The sequence below is a fragment of the Podarcis raffonei genome, chromosome 4 (assembly GCF_027172205.1).
Source record: "Podarcis raffonei isolate rPodRaf1 chromosome 4, rPodRaf1.pri, whole genome shotgun sequence".
NCBI lineage: Eukaryota > Metazoa > Chordata > Lepidosauria > Squamata > Lacertidae > Podarcis > Podarcis raffonei.
The window spans coordinates 36071875-36091757 of record NC_070605.1 but is presented as its reverse complement, the minus strand read 5'-3'; the positions used below and the strand labels follow the sequence as shown (position 1 = coordinate 36091757).

Here is a 19883-nt window from a genome sequence, read left to right as displayed (position 1 = left end):
GATTCCTATACACAGTTTTTCTCAACTATTCAGAAATCGGACTCATTGCGTTGAAAGGGACTTAAACCCAGGCAAGTATGTTTAGGATTGCAGTCCATTACTGCAAGCCTATATTCCAGACACACTGCACCCTACCCACTACCTTGACTGATTCCATTAGGTGTTCCTGCCTGATAAAACCATATAGCCTGATACTAGATGGGTTTATAAGAGACAATTCTATGCATACACAAAGAAGTTGCATCAAAATTTGAGAGCTGAATAAAAAATGTATAGGATTTTGCTGTTCTGTTTATCTGCATATGAGCAGAACCTTAATAGTACTCTTCAGATTTCACAGAAATCTGAGATGGGCACTTGACTGGCATGTTACTAGATTTTATACTGTATATCAATGACATACAGTACAGAAAGGTAATTTCATTTTCCATATTCTCCATTGTTTGGCCTTATTTTAAGGAGTGGAGAGAAAGTTCTGAAGAGCAGCGGTAAAGCACATGCCGGGCATTCAAATTTTTTAACATAGGACTGGAGTCGTTTGTAAGTAGACGAAGCTGAGGTAGACGCTCCAAAGTTGTCCCTATGTAATGACTTCAGAGTTGTATCATCGAATAGAACAAGAAATCTAAAACCAAAGATTCAGCAATCTTCAAACGAGGCAATTTAATAAATTAGCTATTGTCCTTTCAATAAATTATTTTACATTGAGTTCACAATTTATTATGCAGCCATACGAGTAAAAAGAACAAACAGTTAAGTACACTGGGACGTTTGGGTGGGATATTTTGCCTACTTTAAAGATGGCGGCGGCAGCCGAAACACCGGGCTCTAGTATCGCCTGCGCTTAAGCAGCCACTAACCCGAGCCGAAGCAGGCATCACTTGCCCGCTCCAAACATGGCGGCATTTCCCCCGCCCCCAAACCCCTTCCCTCATCTCCGTTGAGGGCTAGGCGACATCTATCCCTGACCTCACTTCCGCTTGTGCAGCAGCCATTTTGTCTTTCCGTTGATCCTGCTGCCCGAGCTTCTTCCTCCCACCCGTCGCCGCGGACCACGAAACTCCAGTTCCACCCCCTGGGGCCTGACTCTAGTCTAGACCCGACGGCTTGCTTTTTACCCCGCCAGGCAACTTGCTTTCCCCCCGACCACTCTCGCCGCCACCCACCTGCTCCCCGTTCTTGCTTTTCCCACCCATTCACCCCGGTCCCGTCTCCTTCGTGGCAACCTGTGACAGGAGACGCTTCCCCCACCCCAGCCTCCCCGTCCTCCTTCGGCTCCGAGGGACCCCAAGTGCGCACCCCACTTCCCTCAGAAGGCTCGGCTGTCCCGATCCTCCCTCCGCCGCCGAAGCGAGCCTCGGGAAAGCGAGTGAGGAGGAGGAGGGCAAGGTCCGGGCGGGCGGGCGTCCCTCCCTCGCGCGCCCGGCCATGTCGAGCGAGGAGAGCTACCTGGCCATCCTGCGCTACCTGACCAACGAGCGCGAGCCTTACGCGCCGGGCACCGAGGGCAACGCCAAGCGCAAGATCCGCAAGGCGGCCGCCTGCTACGTGGTGCGCGGCGGGACCCTCTACTACCAGCGCCGGCAGCGGGACCAGCAGCGCTTCGCCGAGCTCGAGGTGGTGCTGCAGGCCGAGCGACGCGCCCGGCTCATCCGGGCGGCGCATCTGGAGCCCGACGGCGCCCACCGGACGCGCCTGCAGACCTGGCAGCGCCTCTCCAAGCGCTACTGGTGGCGAGGTGAGCGGGGAAAGGGGGGGGCGGGGAAGCGACGGGTCTCCGGGCCCGAGCCAGCCAAACGCCACACGCGCCACTCGCCCGCCACACCTCCTGCTCCGGGCTTGGAGCGAGGAGCGCCGCCCCTGGTCTAGGCGGACGGAGCTCGCCTCCTCCTCGGAGCTGCTGCAAGACAGGAGGGGAGCGAGGGGTTGGCTGTGTCCTAGGACGAACTCGGAGGAGGAGGGGTTCCCCTTAAAAACACACACACACACACAAATAATCCCCCGCCGAATGCACCCGAGCCTCGTTCCTTAGTGAGCATGTGCTCGCCTGTCCAGCCCCAATGCAGCATCCCTTGCAGTCAGAGGGCGATGTTGACAAGAAGGGTGGTGGGCTGCTTTGTGGATTTTGGCTGTGGCAGAGTCTTAAAGTGAATAATAATAATAATAATAATAATAATAATAATAATTAATAATAATAATTTATTATTTGTACCCCGCCCATCTGGCTGGGTTTCCCCAGCCACTCTGGGCGGCTTCCATAAAAACCAAAGATACAGTAAAATATCACAGATTAAAAACTTCCCTGAACAGGGCTGCCTTAAGATGTCTTCTGAATGTCAGGTAGTTATTTATCGCTTTGACATCTGATGAGAGGGTGTTCCACAGGGTGGGCGCCACTACCGAGAAGGCCCTCTGCCTGGTTCCCTGTAGCTTTGCTTCTCGCAATGAGGGAACCGCCAGAAGGCCCTCGGCACTGGACCTCAGTGTCCGGGCGGAACGATGGGGGTGGAGACGCTGCTTCAGGTATACGTAGTTTTCAGGTGTCTTCAGCTCAGTGTCCGTCCCCCCAATACATTTTGAAACTTAGGTAGATGCCTCCTTTTTGTTTTAACGTTTATCATTTTACATAGATCGCCTGTGTTCAGATGGCTTTGCCCTGATGTGGTTCTCACAAGGAGACTCTCAACTAAGACTTGTCCTCCTTGTTTGTTTTCCTATTTGTCATGTTGAACTAAGCCATAGTTTGGCTTAGCATGTTGGCCAAACCCAAGGCTCACGGTTTGGTTCTGTCCAAGGTTTATCCTGTAACCAAGCAATATCATGATTTGACTGGGAGACCTAAACCATGATTTAGGATCAGCACAGATGGGAAGTCTAGTTTCAACTGTGCTCATTGGGAAACAAGTTCTGCTGATTTCAGCAGATCTTCAAGTAAGTTCCTATTTCCAGATGAAAAAAATCTATTTTTGAGTAAACGGGTTGACTGCAAGTTGTTGTTTTTTAATCCTGGAAGCGCACTTCGTTTTTGCAAGGTTTTTTCTTTCTTTTTTTGCATAACTATAAAGAGCAAAAATAAGAGCAGACATTAACATGGTTAAGTTGATATTTCAGCTGTATAGAATGTGCTAATGTGTTCATTAGATAATATAACTGTTTCAGAGAAGATCTAATACAGTGGACCTGCAGAGACATTAATGGTTTAAAAACAATTATTAAGAATATTTTAATTCAAAATATGAGGTTTTCCTGTATATCTAGCACAATATCTTATTTGGGGTTTGTTTTTAAAAGCCTGTAATGGGAGGACCACACAGAAAGAAGACTAGCAACTTCAAGCATATAAATATAGCAACTCACTGCTGTGTAGGCAGAGGACCAACTTGGTAGGGATTGTAGACTCTAAACATTGTCTACAAAGGACAAAAAAAACAAAACCCTTTAGCAGCATTATGCACAGGCTTGCTTGTGAACCAGGAGCATTTCTCAGAGGGTCAAAGAATGTGACATGGCAATCGGTCTAACAAAGACATATCTGCTGAGGAACTTCCTGTGTTGTTGGTTCCAAAGTGTGGGGATTGCAAAAGGAAAAAAGCGGTGGGCAGGCCCATCTTGCATGGAAATGTGTGCACCTTTCAGCAAGTGCATCATTGCCATGATTTGGCACATGGATCAGAAGGAAGGGTCAAGTAGGCAACATGGAGATGCAGCTTGAAGGAGTGGATGTCTTGAATTAATGCATGCAACTCTGATTTGCACTAAGTCACACAAGGAGGTCTGGTAGAAGGTGGAATTGTTGATTCTTGTTTATTCTGTTTCCATACAGTCTGAGTGGAATTATCATCAAAATGAAAGACAAATTTTGTTATTTTCTAGAATTACTTGCTGAATATTACCTGAAAGGACAAAGGTGAATACATCCTTTTTTGCATCAATGAAGCAATATTTACAATGATTTTTTTTTTTTGGCATGCCTTTCTTTAGGTATTCTGAAGCAAGTTAAAGATTATATTAAGGAATGTAGCAAATGCCAGGAAAAATTGGATCGTTCCAGATCTTTGTCTGATCCTTCTGAAATGCTGGAAGAACTAGGTTTAGACACAATATCTCACGAAGATAGTAATGAAACAGATGATGAATTAAGTAACTCAGTGTCGCTTCCAGCAACTTTGCCAAAACCTGTGAAAAAGAAGCCAATAGCCAAACATGAGCTTGTTTTTGTAAGTAACTTTTTATACAATCTGGTACCAAGGTTTATTTTATATTTGTATTACTTAATGATGTAAATGAAAGATTTAAGCTAGGATTTACAAGTGAACAAAGTTTAAACACACTGCTTGTTACTTTTTCTTTTTTTAAAAAAACCCAGGTTGATAGTAAAGGTCTTGTGAAACAAACTTCTCCAAAGCATTCTCTGTCAGTCTTAAACCAACTGAATCAGCAGCGGCTTTCCAGTCAGTTTTGTGATGTTACTTTGCTTATTGAAGGTGAAGTGCACAAAGCACACAAATCTATATTGGCAGCCAACAGTGAGTACTTCAGAGAACTTTTCATCGAAAAAGGAGCTATTTCCAGTCATGAAGCTGTGGTGGATCTTTCAGGTAATCTGATCTAAGCAAAAACAACAACCCATAAATAATGGGGGGGGGGGGACTATTCAGAATTTGTTTGGTCAAATAGAAAAGATGTTGAAAACCTGTAGGGTATCTTGTCCCGTCCCCCCACCCCCAACACCATCAAAAAGGACTGAATGATTTCATTTTGTCTGTTTGCATACTATGCTTAGATTGATAGGTAGTTGATTTAGTCAGACAAATTTCCCCAGCTGGTTTATTTATTTAATAGATCTTTACCCTGCCCTTTCAGGACAAGAAACTCCCCCAAGGCTTACAGTAATTCTTTATTAAGTATATTAATTACAGATCAAAAATATTGAAATAACCAGATAAAAGCAGCAGAGAGCACATTAAAAATTAATAAAACTCTGAACAAAACAGAAGTTTTTAAAGATATGCTGAAAGACAGATAGCAACAAGGCCATATATACTTCCCTACAGAGAAAATTCCACAAGATGTTGGGTCACTGCTGAAAAGAGCCTGTTTGATGCTTGCCATATTATAAACCGCCCTGTGATCTTTGGATGAAGGGTGGTATTGAAATTATATATATGAATGATCGACCTCGATGGAAGGACAGAAAGCTGATGGTGAGCAGGATGCAGGGCTATATACATTGCCTGATCCAGCAGGGCTGCCCTTCAAGACATGCATACCATTCAGTATGATATGCTGTCTCCAGAACTAAGTCCCACAGTTTCTTTGTTTCTGCTGGCATTTCATATGCACAAACAGGAGGAGCTAACAGGGTGTGGTAGTAGAGGATGGAGATGTCAGGGACACAGAACTACTGCTGCTGATATGTGAGTAAGGAAGTTAGGTCTCTGCTGCCAGAGTGTATGGGAGAAGTTGCATTAGATCCTAAATACAGGGAATAATATACTGCTATACTGGCCATATTTAAAAATCATGCAGCCACAAACATAAGACATTAAAACAAAGTGAACTTAAAGAAACTAGTTACATCTAGCTGCAGAAAAGCCTCTTAAGCATGTTTCAAACAAATGGAACATCTCTTTTTCTGCTTGTATAGTTTCTCCAGAAAATATGTTAGGGGTTCCTATTCAATAGAGACCAGAGCAGGCAACCTTTACTTTGAGAGGGCTTCTGGGACTGTCATATGGATAGGCCACACAGTGTCTGATTTCTAAAATCCTTCAGCTGCACTTCTAAGGTATTCCTCCCAAAGTTGCCTAATTTGTCCTGGCAGTATTCATTTTCTCTTCAGAACTCCAAGAATGTGGTCATACAAATCAAAAATTATCCCTGAGGACTTTGTTCATATGGTTTGAGGCTGTTATTATAGTTAGCTGGTAATGAACAAAAACAGCAATTTATTTCTGAATAGTGATCATCTCTTAAAACCCTTTTGTCACCTTCTTCCTTATTTGTTGCAGGCTTTCGCAAGGCCAGCTTCCTCCCTTTGCTAGAATTTGCTTATACCTCTGAGCTGACGTTTGATTTCTGCAATATGGCAGCAGTAGCTGAGCTGGCCCAACATCTCGTCATGACAGAAGTCCTGGAAATCTGCGAAAATGTGCACAAGCAAATGGAAGATAAGCAAATCACAGTGTACCAAAAAGGAGATGTTCAGATAGTCGAGGTAGCGCAAACTCTTTTAGAACAGAACGAAAGTGAGGTAGCTCAGAATCTTTCTGAGCAGAACGAAAGCCCATTGAACCCAGCGGACAGCGTGGAGCAGCCTTTACCTACAGAAGATGCTGTAGCAACTGTGAATGGAACATGTTCGAGTACTGATGTGGAAGAAATGGCTACACCTGAGGCTGCACCGCAAACTGCTTCAGAGCCTCTCGTGGACAATCCTCCAGAGCCTCTAGTGCAATCTACTTGTGTAGAAATGACCGAAACTGAAGAAAAAACCCAAATCGTAGAATGTACCACAAGTCAGACTGTTTCTGTAGTGCAGTCAGAGCCTCCAGCAGCAGAACAAGTCATTATCAGCACTCGGGCAGAAAGCGATACCGATCAGAACGATGGAAGTGAACAAAACGTGATCAGCGAAGCAAATGCAGGTGCTGCCTCTGAAGATAATCCGGAAGGACTTAAGCGAAAACGTGGCAGGCCATGTAAAACGCAGAGCACTCCTCAGTCTCAGTCAGAGACCTCAGTTTCCGGTCAAGATGACACCTACAAAAGCAAGCTACGTCAGCGTTCTGTGAGTGAGGGAGGCTATATCAAGTTGCACAAGGGTATTGAGAAAAAACTACAAAATAGAAAGCCAGCAGCCAAATCAGCCATTCAGCAGGTATGCTCAAAATCTTACCGCCCAAAAAACTTTAATTGTGTCCACTGAGCTATTTGTTTGCTTGTTTGTTTGTTCGTAGTAATAAGGATATATCTTTGCTTCCCTTTCTTGCATTTCAATCCCAGCAAGGCTTCCAAGGTGGTTTACAATAAAAAATAATTTTAAAAGATGTAATGTATACAAAATCGAAACATCATCAGATGTAATGATTAAAACAGTCAACAAAGGTAAATTCAACAGTACAAGAAAACAATTCCAGTTCCACTGTCTGTTTGCGATCTCGCTGCTTCCTGCTGTACCCTTAATACAGTGGTGCCCCGCAAGACGAATGCCTCGCAAGACGAAAAACTCGCTAGACGAAAGAGTTTTCCGTTTTTTGAGTCGTTCCGCAAGACGAATTTCCCTATGGGCTTGCTTCGCAAGACAAAACGTCTTGCAAGTTTGTTTCCTTTTTCTTAAAGCCGCTAAGCCGTTAATAGCCGCTAAGCCGCTAATAGCCACTAAGCCACTAATAGCTGTGCTTCGCAAGACGAAAAAACCGCAAGACGAAGAGACTCGCAGAACGGATTAATTTCGTCTTGCGAGGCACCACTGTATCAGGGGCAGACATAACAGGGCCTTGCCAGAGCATGTGAATTCACTAGAAAGATATGCAGGAGATATTCAAGGACCGCTTTCCCCCATATCAAGGTCTAGAGGGTGGCAACCTGAGTACAGGCCTTTTCTCTGGTGACTCCTTGTTTGTAGAATGCTCCCCCCCAGGGAGGCTAGCCTGTTGCCATCATTATATATCTTTAGGCACCAAGCAAACAAAACCTTTCCTTTATAACCAGGACTTTGCCTTCAGCTATCTTTGGCCTTTTAGAAGTGGTTGGGATGTTTTTAATATATTTCTGTTTCCTCTTCATTGAAATATATCTGTGTGGGGTTTATTGTCTATTTGTTTGGTTGTAAGTTGCTTTGGCCTGGGCGAGATAAAGCGACAGACAAATTTAATAAATGATGATGATTTCACTGTGAATATGCCCTAACTTGTTCCTTCCTTTCAGGAGACTTATTGCAACATTTGAGAACCTATGAATTAATGTGTAGAAGCCTTGAGTAAGCACAGCCTATATGTAAACTACTTGTACAGTGGTACCTCGGGTTACGTACGCTTCAGGTTACATACACTTCAGTTTATAGACTCCGCTAACCCAGAAATAGTACCCCAGGTTAAGAATTTAGCTTCAGGATGAGAACAGAAATAGTGCTCCGGCCGCGCGGCGGCAGTAGGAGGCCCCATTAGCTAAAGTGGTGCTTCAGGTTAAGAACAGTTTCAGGTTAAGAACGGACTTCTGGAACGAATTAAGTACATAACCCGAGGTACCACTGTAGAGTGGTTTGGTAATGTGTAAGCAGAAAACTGTAATCACAACTTCACCATGACATGCCTCTTAATTCAAAACTAGATTTGTGCTCCATTATTGAACACTTTGGTCATTGCAGCTCCTACGTTGCTCTATATAGAGGTGAGCATGCACCAAATAGCGTCACTCCTTGGAGTCTACATGTACAGCATGAACATCTGTAGCAAAGGATATGGCAGACATACAGCTGTACAAGTGAAGACTTCAGTGTGACCTGGGTCCCCAATCATGTAGAATTCTAGCTGTACACACAAACGCTTTGGTGCTAACATACATTGGTGCTGTACACACAGAGAACAGGTGCTGGAATAACCTGGTACGCTTCTGCTCCTGTGGAGAGGGCTCACATGTCTGAAGAGGGTTCACATGTTGTGGAATTCTGAGCTAATACGAGCATGTAGGTTTTATGGGGAATATCACATATATCTTCCTCATGTCCCTTTGCTAAAATTGCTGAGATATTCTAAAAGAAAACTTCCTTTGCTATTTGGGTTGTTGATTTTACAGTCCCTCCCTCCCCCTATGTAATGTTAATTGTAACCAATCCTTTTCAATTAGGTTGCCATGAAGCTAGTGCAAAGAGGCAAGAAGATGAAGCAGCCCAAGAGAGACACTTCAGAGCACAGTGAGACAGAAGCTCAGCACAAATGTGGTGAATGTGGAATGGTTTTTCAGAGGCGTTATGCTCTTATAATGCACACGCTGAAGCATGAAAGGACAAAGAATTTTAAATGTCCAGTAAGTTTCCCCTTAAAATTACTCTAAACTGGCACTTCTGTAGCAATGCTTGTTCATGCATTTATTACTTAACTTTATTTTTTTATTTTTTTAAATTGTACAAACTACCATTTAATACAGAGTTTAAAAACGGCTCAAATGTTATGTAAATGTTAACAATAAATTAAAAGCATCATGCGATTGAACGTTCCCTGAGATTTGTCATTCAATAACTTAAGAAATATAGATCTTTCAATAAATCTTTTGGTTTTGTTAATCTGTGTTGTCCTAGAATATATTAATTTAAACAGTCTCTCGGTAAACCATAATGTCTCAAACCAATATACAGTATTGTTAGAGGAGCATTGTTTCCCCTTGTTGTTTTTTGCTAAAATTGTTTGGTTGCTTCTAGCAAATTGACATATGGAACTGTGTTTTTTAGATAACCCCAGTAGTATCTTAGGATACCAAAGCTTAGGTTACCCAAGTGTTTTTGTAACTGATTATATTACAAAAGTTCTGAAAGATAGGAAATTCCCAATATATGTGCAGAAAAATCTGCCTGTGTCATCTCACAGCTCCAGCAATTGTCCTGTCCTTTTCTATAAATCAGGTTTAATGTGTATGGTGTTAAATTCAATTGCTATTAGATTTTAAAATTTCCCTTTAAATTTGCTGAAACTAGCCTGGCTAGTGAATGAGTACACAGTCATTTCCATTCATCAGTTCTTGTTTCATGTCCAACATCTTGGCAGGGGGTTGGACTCGATGGCCCTTGTGGTCTCTTCCAACTCTATGATTCTATGATTCTATGATTCTATGATCTCTCTATTCTTTAAATGCTAGATTAATTGAGTTGTGTACAGCCTACCACTTCCCTTTGATAATCCATTTGGCATTTAACATTGCAATAATCTCCCAGCGTGGTTTCTCAAAAGATAACAATTCCAACTTAAACTCTCATCACTGCTCTTAAATATGTTTCAGCTCTCCAGTCAGATAGCTTAGATTCATAGTCTCTACATCTTGGAGTGTTACAAGGCAAATGTTGTCACCATTCCTGTCTGCAATTTGTAATATGTATAAAGTGGAACAGACTTTTAGAATTTGAGTTGTCACAGATCTCTTAGTCAGATCTATACATTACTTTTATCTGTAAGGTATGCAAGCCTAGAAGTAAGTCGCTTATCTAGTAGATGGAGAGAACTCTTCCAGCTACAAAACTGTTACATGAATCTCTGATTCTTAGTGTTAAGATTTCAAGTGACATATCAAAACAATTTTATGTTTCTCAGCTGTGCAAAAAAGAGTTTCAGTATGGTGCCTCTCTGCGAGCCCACCTTGTTCGCCATACCCGAAAAAACGAAGTGACTGTTGCAACTGCCAGTATAGAGGAGAGTGGTGCAGCTATGAAGGGCAGAACTAAACGGGAGTTTATCTGTGATATATGTGGAAGAAGTTTGCCTAAACTCTACTCTCTGAGAATCCATATGTTGAAACATACAGGTGTAAAGCCACATGCATGTAAGGTAAAAGTAATGCTTTATGGTCTCACATTTTTGATGTATTTCTTCTTGTGATATTTTAGCCATGTGGCTTAAAGCTTATACGAAGTTCAATTGCTATCTGAAAGTAACAGAATTCATAACAATGAATACTGCTGAAATGAAGGAAAAGTGGATGGGAACTTTGTGTTAAGTTTTAATGTAGCCTAGAAAAACCTTGAAAAACTTCAGTATTAGGCTGTGAAACCTTTCATTAATTATAAACCATAGTTAAAATCTTGATTCTGCATTACTTCAAAAAGCTGGATGCTATGGCCACCATGTTTCATTTACTTAATCCCAAAGGCCTAGATTTCAGTTTGAACTCGCATTGGCTCCAATGATACCTAAATAATATTTAGCTAAGTCATACCTAGAGTAGATATGTACAGAGTACAGTTGAAATCAATTGAGGTAAGTTACTGAAGCCTATTCATTTCATTATGTCTGCTCCGCAACTAATGTTGATATCACCCAGCCAGTTTGGCTTTTATATGTATTGGGTGAAATCCAATGCTGCCATTCCACTGGCAGAACAGCTTTTGATCCAGCAGTGGTGTCTGAGCGCTTCTGAAATATTCTGAGCGACCTGTTCTTCAAGACCTCCCAACAACCCACTGGAGGGGTGTGACGACTGCAGAGGGAATGGACGTGGGAGAAAATCACCTTTTCTTACATTAGCTGATGCCTCCACTGGATCAAAAGCTATTATGTGAGCAGAACAGTAGCGATTGATTTCATTGATTATAAAAACATCTAATTACATTTGCAGGTGTACCATAGGTGTTGGGAGTTTAGTAGGCAGACTTGCTACGTTTATTTTCTGTTTTGCAATTTTCAAGATTGAAATTTGAATTGGTCATGCTAGGCTTCTAAGATCATCAATTATTATCTCAGTTTGCACTGTCATTAAAGGGTATGCATTACCTAAAAAAGATTTCTCAGGTGCTCTCTGTCTCTCTGGAGCTTTGAGTTTTACTAGAATAAGTTTTTTCTTCATCACTGAAATGCTAAACTACTTCTTCAGGTACAAATTGTGGGCTGTATCCAACTAAGTAGCTCTGCTAGCCCAAGGATTTCTGCTTTCACACGGGAGGTTTGCCACCCTCTCTTCTCCCACATGTCCACTCTGTACTCCCCAAATCTGCTCCAGAGGATTGGGAAGCCCCCCAGAACAGATTTAAGGGGGCACAGGAAGAGGAGAGGGGAGGGAGATGAAGTCCCTTCAGCAGCCAAAGGTAGTTGCACTAGTGGATCTGTTTAGTTGGATACTAAATCCCTTTGTCTTCTTGTCTCCTAGTTTTGCCATAAAACTCCTCTTACTTTACCATCTAATGCTTCCTTTATCGTAGGCAGTTGCTGTCTGTTTGGAGGGATGGTAACATTTGCTGACAATTTGATCTCTTGCAGATTTGTGGAAAGTCGTTTACTTACAAACACGGTTTAAAGATGCACCTCGCGCTCCATGAGGCACAGAAGCAGTTTAAATGTGAATTGTGTGATAAGTCTTTTGTCACAAAAAGAAGTCTTCAGGAGCATATAAGCATTCACACAGGTAAATGAGAGAGACCCTTTCTTATTAATGAAAAAGTAACACCTGCACTATGCTTTCATGGGGGTGTATAAACTGAATGCACTCAAACTACAAATATTTAGCTAGTGGTTTCAGTTCAGTGAAATTCAGCATTCCAGCCATATGTGATGAGGGAGCTGAGAGACTAGAGCTCTCCTGTTTCAATTTTCAACTGGCAGCTTTGAATCAGTATATTAAATTCAGCTTTATTTTATATTAATTGCTTATTTTATGAACATTGTTTCATTGTTTCATGAACAGTTTTTATATTAATTGCTTATTTTATGAACAGTTGAATCAGCTAAAAAAGGGGAATGAAATTATTTTCTCTGCATCCCTTACCACAACTTATCTCCCATTTGTCTGTAGTACAGGGTGAGGCTTTTCCCTCTGTCTTCTTTGTAGTCCCTGTTCCCGCAGTCTCTTTTCTGTAGCCACTGCCTAACTATTCATCATCTCCTGTGAGCTGCTTCCATTTCTACAGAACCATATCTCTACAAATTTCTCTGTAATTCTGATGCCTTCTTGACCCTGTTGTACTCATTCTTTTCTTCTGCCTTAGCTGGCTTCTTCTAAAGAATATTTGAATTATTGGTCAGTTGAATTATTGGTCAATTATTCAATGCCTAAATATTTTTCCTACATGTGTAAAAAGACTGGAGTGCCTTAGCTGTCCCTGTGCCATAATTGTCAACAGCATACCTACCTACTCTCACCTTCCTTTCATCCCATTTGCTGCCTCTACCCCCTTTTCCTAGTGAATATTCTTCTTTTTCTTCTTTGTTAAACTTGTATACCACCTTTCACCTGAAGATCACAGTGCAGTACACAGCATAAAAATACAAAACAAGAACAAAAAATACATAATTAAAAAACATAGCATTTTGCTGACAATGGACTCCAAAACTCCTGTCTTGTTATAGCCTACACTCCCTGGTAGATGGAGCCTAGTTGGGCTCTCAGTCAGTCAGCAGAGACTGGAGTGGGAAAGGATTCCTTCTGAGGACCAAAGATGCAAAAAAGGCTGGCTTCCTCAAGAGGAGGAATTCCAGCAGCTGTGGAGGAGGGCCAGATGAACAGCTCACTTCTTCCACTGATGGTTTCTAGCTGCTACTACCTCTGAGAGCAAAGTATCTATTTTCCTCAACTAACCTCCTTCCTGTTATATTTGCTCGCATTGTCTTCTCTCATATTTTAGTCAAAACCATGAAAGGAAATGCATTTCAAAAGCATTTTTAATGTTAAAAAGAATTTTGTTTTTTTGCCTTAAGTTGAATACGATAGCATCTATTAAAGCCATTGCCGCTATTATTTTGTCAGGAGAATCAAAATACTTTTGTTCACACTGTGGAAAGTCTTTCCATAGAGCTTCAGGACTTAGCAAGCATATAAAGAAACACCAGCCAAAACCTGAAATTCGGGGATATCAGTGTACTCAGTAAGTATGAATAGAATTGCAAGCCTTTAAATGTTTTAAGTGTATTTTTGCCAAATTCAGTGGGTATCAAAATGAATTCCCATGTTACTTTTACAGAAATCTGCCAGGCTGTTTCAGGCAAGCCATGTCCGCTCCACAATATATGATGTCGTGTGTGGGGTAGATAAGGGTGAGGCTTGACTCCCTGCTTCCCAGACACCTGACATTGAGATATCTCAGTTAGTAGAGCATGAGACTCTTAATCTCAGGATTGTGGGTCCTGCCTTGCAGGAGGGTTTGGACTATATAATCCTTGTGGTCCCTTTCCAACTCAACGATTCTATAGCAATCAGCTGGCTGTTGGGCGCTTCAGAAGTGCCATACAAAGCACTCTGCACATCACTTCTCAAGTGCCCAACAACCAGCTCATTGTGAGGGATTTGGGGAGCGCTGCACAGAGTGCTTTGCAAACCTTGTGCTTGACGCTTCCCAAACACTGAGCACCGGGCTCGCTGTGTGCAGGCAGTACTTTCCAATCATCTGACAATTAACTGGTTGTCAGGTGTTTGGGAAGGGTGGCACACAAGGCTGAGCAAGCCCTTCAAACTGCTTCTCCCCCCTGGACCAACTTTTACAGGTGTCAATTGCTCAAAGCCACTTTGATTTCAGACACGTGGTTGGTCCTGCCCATCTGTCAAAGGTGAGCTACAGTGGTGGTTGGGAGATGAAGACCTGGCCCACCAGGCCAAAACTGTTCTCCATCCCTGGTATAGAATATATGTGGTTTTAATGTGAAAACAGAGTTTTGCTCTCATTACACTTCATTTCTTATGACTTGTACAGGGTGAGTCCTTTAAAAGAGGCCCCGTGGATACAGAGTACACATGTTCCACAGGGCATCTTTTAAAAGACCCACCCAGTACAATGTAACTTGTGATAGCATAGGGGTGAGTGAGTGGCTGTGGGTTTCTTAGGGAAGGAGAGTTTATTTGTCTTTAAAAGGCATGGGAACAATTTTTCAGTAGAAAATTTGGGCTTCAAAATCAGACTCATTTCTTTTTTACAAAAAATTTTTATGTTATATTACATTTTGTAGCTAAGACCACTATAAATCAAACAAGCTTGCTTGTCAAGAAAAAAAAAGAAAGTGAATAAAAAGGGAGGGGGGGAGGGAATCAAATTGTTTTCTATAAGGGTAGAGGATTAGCCCGTCATCAGACTTTTGTAGCATAGCAAGTTGGGCCATACTTTTGTGAAGTATTAGACGCCTGTTAATGGGGATTATTTTTATAGGTTTTAATTTTTTTGACTAACATTAATTTCAGTGTATCTATTCTAACCTGCCACCCTGGGCTCCTTTGGGAGGGAAAGCAGGACAGAAATCTAATAAATAAAAATAAGCAACTCTCCAGATCCATCCCATAGTTACATTAACATGAAATAACAGTCTGGTTGGGCATGCAGCTTATAGCTGTACCTCAAATACCTTTCCCAGTAGGTTCCTTTAACCAAATGTGTACAATTGTGTACTGTTTCAGATGTGAGAAAAGTTTCTATGAACCCCGAGATCTCCGACAGCACATGAACAAGCATCTTGGGGTGAAACCATTCCAGTGCCAATCCTGTGGAAAGTGCTATAGTTGGAAAAAAGATTGGTATTCTCATGTGAAGTCCCATTCTGTTACTGAGCCTTACAGGTAAATAAACTAGTCTAAGCTTTGAATAAATAGTCTAAGCTTTGATGATAAAGACCTGTAGCCAAGTCAGTGTGTACTTTGTAATTCTGCTTGTGCATAATGGAATGCCTTTTGGATGAATATTTTAAAATTCTGTGTCACAGCCATCAGGAATTATATTAAATTATCGCCTCAACTTAGTCACTAGACTTCCTACAGCTCCTTAAAAGTTTCTTAATATGTTAAAAGGCAGCTTGCTACATTTGTTGTGACCTGGAGGTACTCCAGCCTCCTTCACAAGACAGGGTGGTGGGGGTGGTGGTTTCCAAAAGTTGTTTAACAGATTAGCCCATATAGAATCTAGCCTGTGGTTATCCATTTTACAGTGTGTGTCCTATTGGAGTTCCAGAAAAAAGCTGTATAATGCAATTGTAGCATGAGGAATAAAGAGTACAGTGCGCTTGCAACTCATGCCACACAGGGACTTTGTACTCACCAAGTAATCTGATTGGGGTAAAAATGACTTCTCAGCCCAAATACATATTATTGTAAGAGTTATAAATACTTTTAGGACTTTTCTATACAGTGGTGCCTCGCAAGACGAAAATAATCCGTTCCGCGAGTCTCTTCATCTAGCGGTTTTTTCGTCTTGCGAAGCAACCCTATTAGCGGATTAGCGCTATTAGCGGTTTAGCGGCTATTAAAGGCTTAGCGGCTAAAAGGCTATTAGCGGCTTAGCGGCTTAGAAAAGGGGGGGGGGAGCGAAAAAAATCACAAGACTCGCAAGACGTTTTCGTCTTGCGAAGCAAGCCCATAGGGAAATTCGTCTTGCGAAGTGCATCGAAAAACGGAAAACCCTTTCGTCTAGCGGGTTTTTCGTCTTGCGAGGCATTCGTCTTGCGGGGCACCACTGTATTGCTCTAAACGTCTTCTCTCGTTTTTTTAGGTGCAATGTGTGTGGCAAAGAATTCTATGAGAAAGCTTTGTACAGAAGGCATGTCAAGAAAGCAACTCATGGGAAAAAAGGAAGAGCAAAGCAAAATTTGGAACGTATTTGTGAGCACTGTGGGAGAAAATTCACCCAGCTTCGGGAGTACAGAAGACACATGAACAACCATGAGGGTAAATCTGACAAGTTTAATCTTAAGAATAGTGCCATGTTTCAATAAATGAACAAAAATTGGGACTTAGAAAACATTAAATTTAAGGGGGAAATGGTTCCAGTCAGCACTGCTTTGAGATGGGCTAAAAATAATGGACTGGGTATAAATAAATGGTGCATTTATGAAATGACGAAAAAATTAATGAACGAATGAGACTATCATGCAGTAGCCAGACTGCCATGCTTTTCTTAGCTCGCTATAATTTTTCTACATAAATCTTTGTAGCGGACTTCAGTGACTTTCAAGTATGCTTTATGAATCCAGCCCATGGACCTGATTAGACCCACCAGAGCTCCCCATTGGGCCTGCAATGCCATTTTGGAAATGCCCAGTGTCTTCAGGTGTGGGGCAGGAAGAAACCTTGCTCAGCTGAAAGGGCATTTGCAGACCAAGCAGCTGATCAGTGTTGCATGGAAAGCCTTAAGCAAAGCACTGAGTAAGGTATCAGTCAGCTGATTGTTGGCTCTTCAGAAGCACCTTTCAAAGCATTGTGCAAGAGCACTTTGAAAGGGGCTCCTGAAGACACCTGCGGGCAAAAGGTGACTGGGTTTCATGTGCCAAAGTTTGCCCACAAAACAGGAGGGTAACCATTTGACCCACTGGCCAGATCCAATCGCCCACCCATGCAGTAAATCGTTAAGGAAAGTATTGTAATGTTAATAAAAACACTATTTCAACAAAGGTTCAAATGCAGAAAACGCTCCAAGTGGCTGGTAGCAATATATTGTAACATGGGCAGATGAAAAAAGAGTGAGTACTCTATTGTAATTTGGGGGTCTGAACTAATTGATACAGGAGTATTTCTTAATTACTCTTTTGGTAACCAGTAGGTTTTCCTTCGCTTTTCAAATGTTGTTACCTCCTTTCTTTCTTATTTTGTTAAATAGGTGTTAAACCCTTTGAATGTCTGACCTGTGGAGTGGCTTGGGCTGATGCACGTTCTTTAAAGCGCCATGTACGGTCACACACTGGAGAGAGGCCTTATGTTTGTCCAGTATGCAATGAAGCCTACATAGATGCCCGCACCTTAAGGAAGCACATGACCAAGTTCCACCGGGATTATGTACCTTGTAAAATTATGCTGGAAAAGGACACACTTCAGTTTCATAATCAGGGAACCCAAGTAGAACATGCCATCAGCATTCTAACATCTGATGTGCCAGAACAAGAAACAGAGGTTTGCAGTGAAGAGATTGAAACAGTAGTAGTGACTGAAGAAACACTGGAAACAGGTGCAACTGCTGAAGACTGTACAACAGTTTCCACACTTTCTGACCAAAGTATCATGCAGGTCGTCAATTATGTGTTGGCACAACAAGGACAGAAAATGACTGAGGTCACAGAAGCCATTCAAACTGTAGAAGTGGAGGTAGAACATGTTTCTGATCCAGACTGAATACAAAAGTTCACAAATAAGGAAGGTGACCTGGGTGAAGCGGCATGCAATTATCAAAGTATTAACCGTCGTACTGGTTGGATTTTTACAGTAATAGCTCCAGAACACTGCTCAGAGTTTCTTGAATGTGTAATACCAACCTCTGTAATAAAACGCAAAATCAAAGACTTTCCATATAAGCCATGGACATGTACTAAGACTACTGATCAGTTGTAATCACTTAGTAAAATCTCAAAAATAAAGTCATTGGTGTGGTAGTGTTAGGTATGTTGTAGTTTTTGTTTTCCCCTCTGCAGTTTGCTTTTACAGTGGTACCATGGGTTAAGAACTTAATTCATTCTGGAGGTCCACTTTAGCTAATGGGGCTAAGTTCTTAACCCGAGGTACTATTTCTGGGTTAGCGGAGTCTGTAACCTGAAGCGTCTGTAACCAGAGGTACCACTGTATACTGCTGTTTTGGCTTTGTTGGGCAGTTTGGTATGCTACGGAGTTGTGCCAGTCACTTAAAAACCCAGCTATGTTTGAAGTTCACTGAAAAGCAGGATAGGAGTTTGATCTGCAAGTTTACCTATGAACCTGTTATCGATATAGATGAATATTCTGATCATGGGAAGGACTGAGGCGGTGAGTTGTACTCCAGTGTGTATGTTGGGGCAAATCTCTGCTGCATTGTACATTCCTGCACTTTTTCAGTTTTGTCTCTTGCATAACCTGTAAAAGTACTTTTAAGATTGCATGTCCTACAACTAGCAAACATATTTGTATACTTTATATATACATGCTGGTGCAATTATGCTTCATTAAGAGCACTGTAAACAAAGAAAAACTAAGGAATGTGCTGTGTATATGAAAGCCAAGAGTGGTTATTTTATTTTGTTGTACATTTCAACTTCCATGAAACCTAACTTTTGTATATGCAGTTTTGAGAGGTAAGGAATTAAAGCCTAGTTGCCAAGATTAATAATTTTAAAAAGAAAAACTTGACCCATTAAGAGATAGATGCAAAAGAGCACCATAGGGTTCCAATTGAGTTGTTTATCAAACCATAACAGATGAAATCTATATCCATAGCAGTGATATTGAGCTACTGTTGGTAAACTCTAATCAAGCCAATTACTATTTATTATAGAGGCTTGAAGTTTGTATTTGTAAAGAAATTAATTTCTGAATCAATTAGGAGCTAAGCTGTTACCTGTTCTCTGTAAAAACAGACCAACAGAACCAATGCCTTATATGAAGTACAGCATCTCCTCCCATAATGGGGATATTGAGTCTTTGTTTTCTGCAGATTGTAAGTGGTGATTGTCTCTTATAAAGCTACCAGTAACAATTTACTGAAGCAGAAAGCAAAATTGTTTAGTGTCTGTAAATTATGTATACCTTGATTAGTCATATATTCAAGAAAACTATTCACAAGGACTATAGAACTCAGTATGCTTGTTAAAAAAACAAAATGTAACCATGTGAAACATGAAGGCAAGGGACGTGTAACAGGAGCAGACTTGGCTACAGGTTCTAGTCCCCCCCTACTTTAAAAATACAGTCAAGCCAGCGATTGAATGGGTATAAGCACAACCATGTGGATCCAGTATGGCAACATCTGTGTCAGTGGCAACGTGGCTTCATCTCAAAAGTTGTTTAAAATATTATAGTGTCAGTAATGATGTCTCCTTCTAAACATTCTAAATTGTTTACTGTACACATAACTAGTTCAGGCTTTCACCTATCTTAAAAGAATCATGAAATTCCGGTTGAAATTCTGATACCTGGCAACAGTAGTTAACTTACAGGGGTCCAAGTTTTCATCTGTCTCACTTTGTTTTCATTAAACAAAGGATCGCCAGTTAAAGAATACTGTTGTGTTATGTTGCTAGTTGGTGTGAGAAAAGATGTGAAGTTGTTTGTTGTTCAGTCGTGATGTATTTGAAACATTGCTTCCTCCAGTGACAGCAAGAAGCCCTGATATTGCAGAAATTTAAATTCTCAGGATTATATCAATCTACAGTATAGGTATTTTAGTCTTGACCTTAAATCTAAACACAAATTTTAATAGTAGAAACAAACTAGAGCTTGTTTAAAACTGGAAAAGTATTCCTGTATTATATTAG

At 41.5% G+C, this 19883-nt stretch overlaps 1 protein-coding gene across 2 annotated transcripts; it reads left to right on the top strand.

Moving 5' to 3' along the window:
* Positions 1–1353: 1353 nt before the first annotated feature.
* ZBTB11 (zinc finger and BTB domain containing 11) lies at positions 1354–18038 on the top strand. Of its 2 annotated transcripts, none has more exons than XM_053386219.1 (11): positions 1354–1738; positions 3982–4217; positions 4367–4598; positions 6012–6880; positions 8848–9027; positions 10302–10535; positions 11961–12105; positions 13444–13561; positions 15079–15237; positions 16163–16338; positions 17267–18038. In XM_053386219.1, exons 1-11 carry the CDS (start codon positions 1429–1431, stop codon positions 17773–17775), a joined length of 3168 nt encoding a protein of 1055 aa, XP_053242194.1. In that variant the 5' UTR covers positions 1354–1428; the 3' UTR covers positions 17776–18038. The 2 variants fall into 2 exon arrangements, with proteins under 2 accessions (XP_053242194.1, XP_053242195.1); XM_053386220.1 differs by lacking the exon at positions 1354–1738 and adding an exon at positions 2870–2931.
* The last annotated feature ends 1845 nt before the right edge of the window (positions 18039–19883 follow it).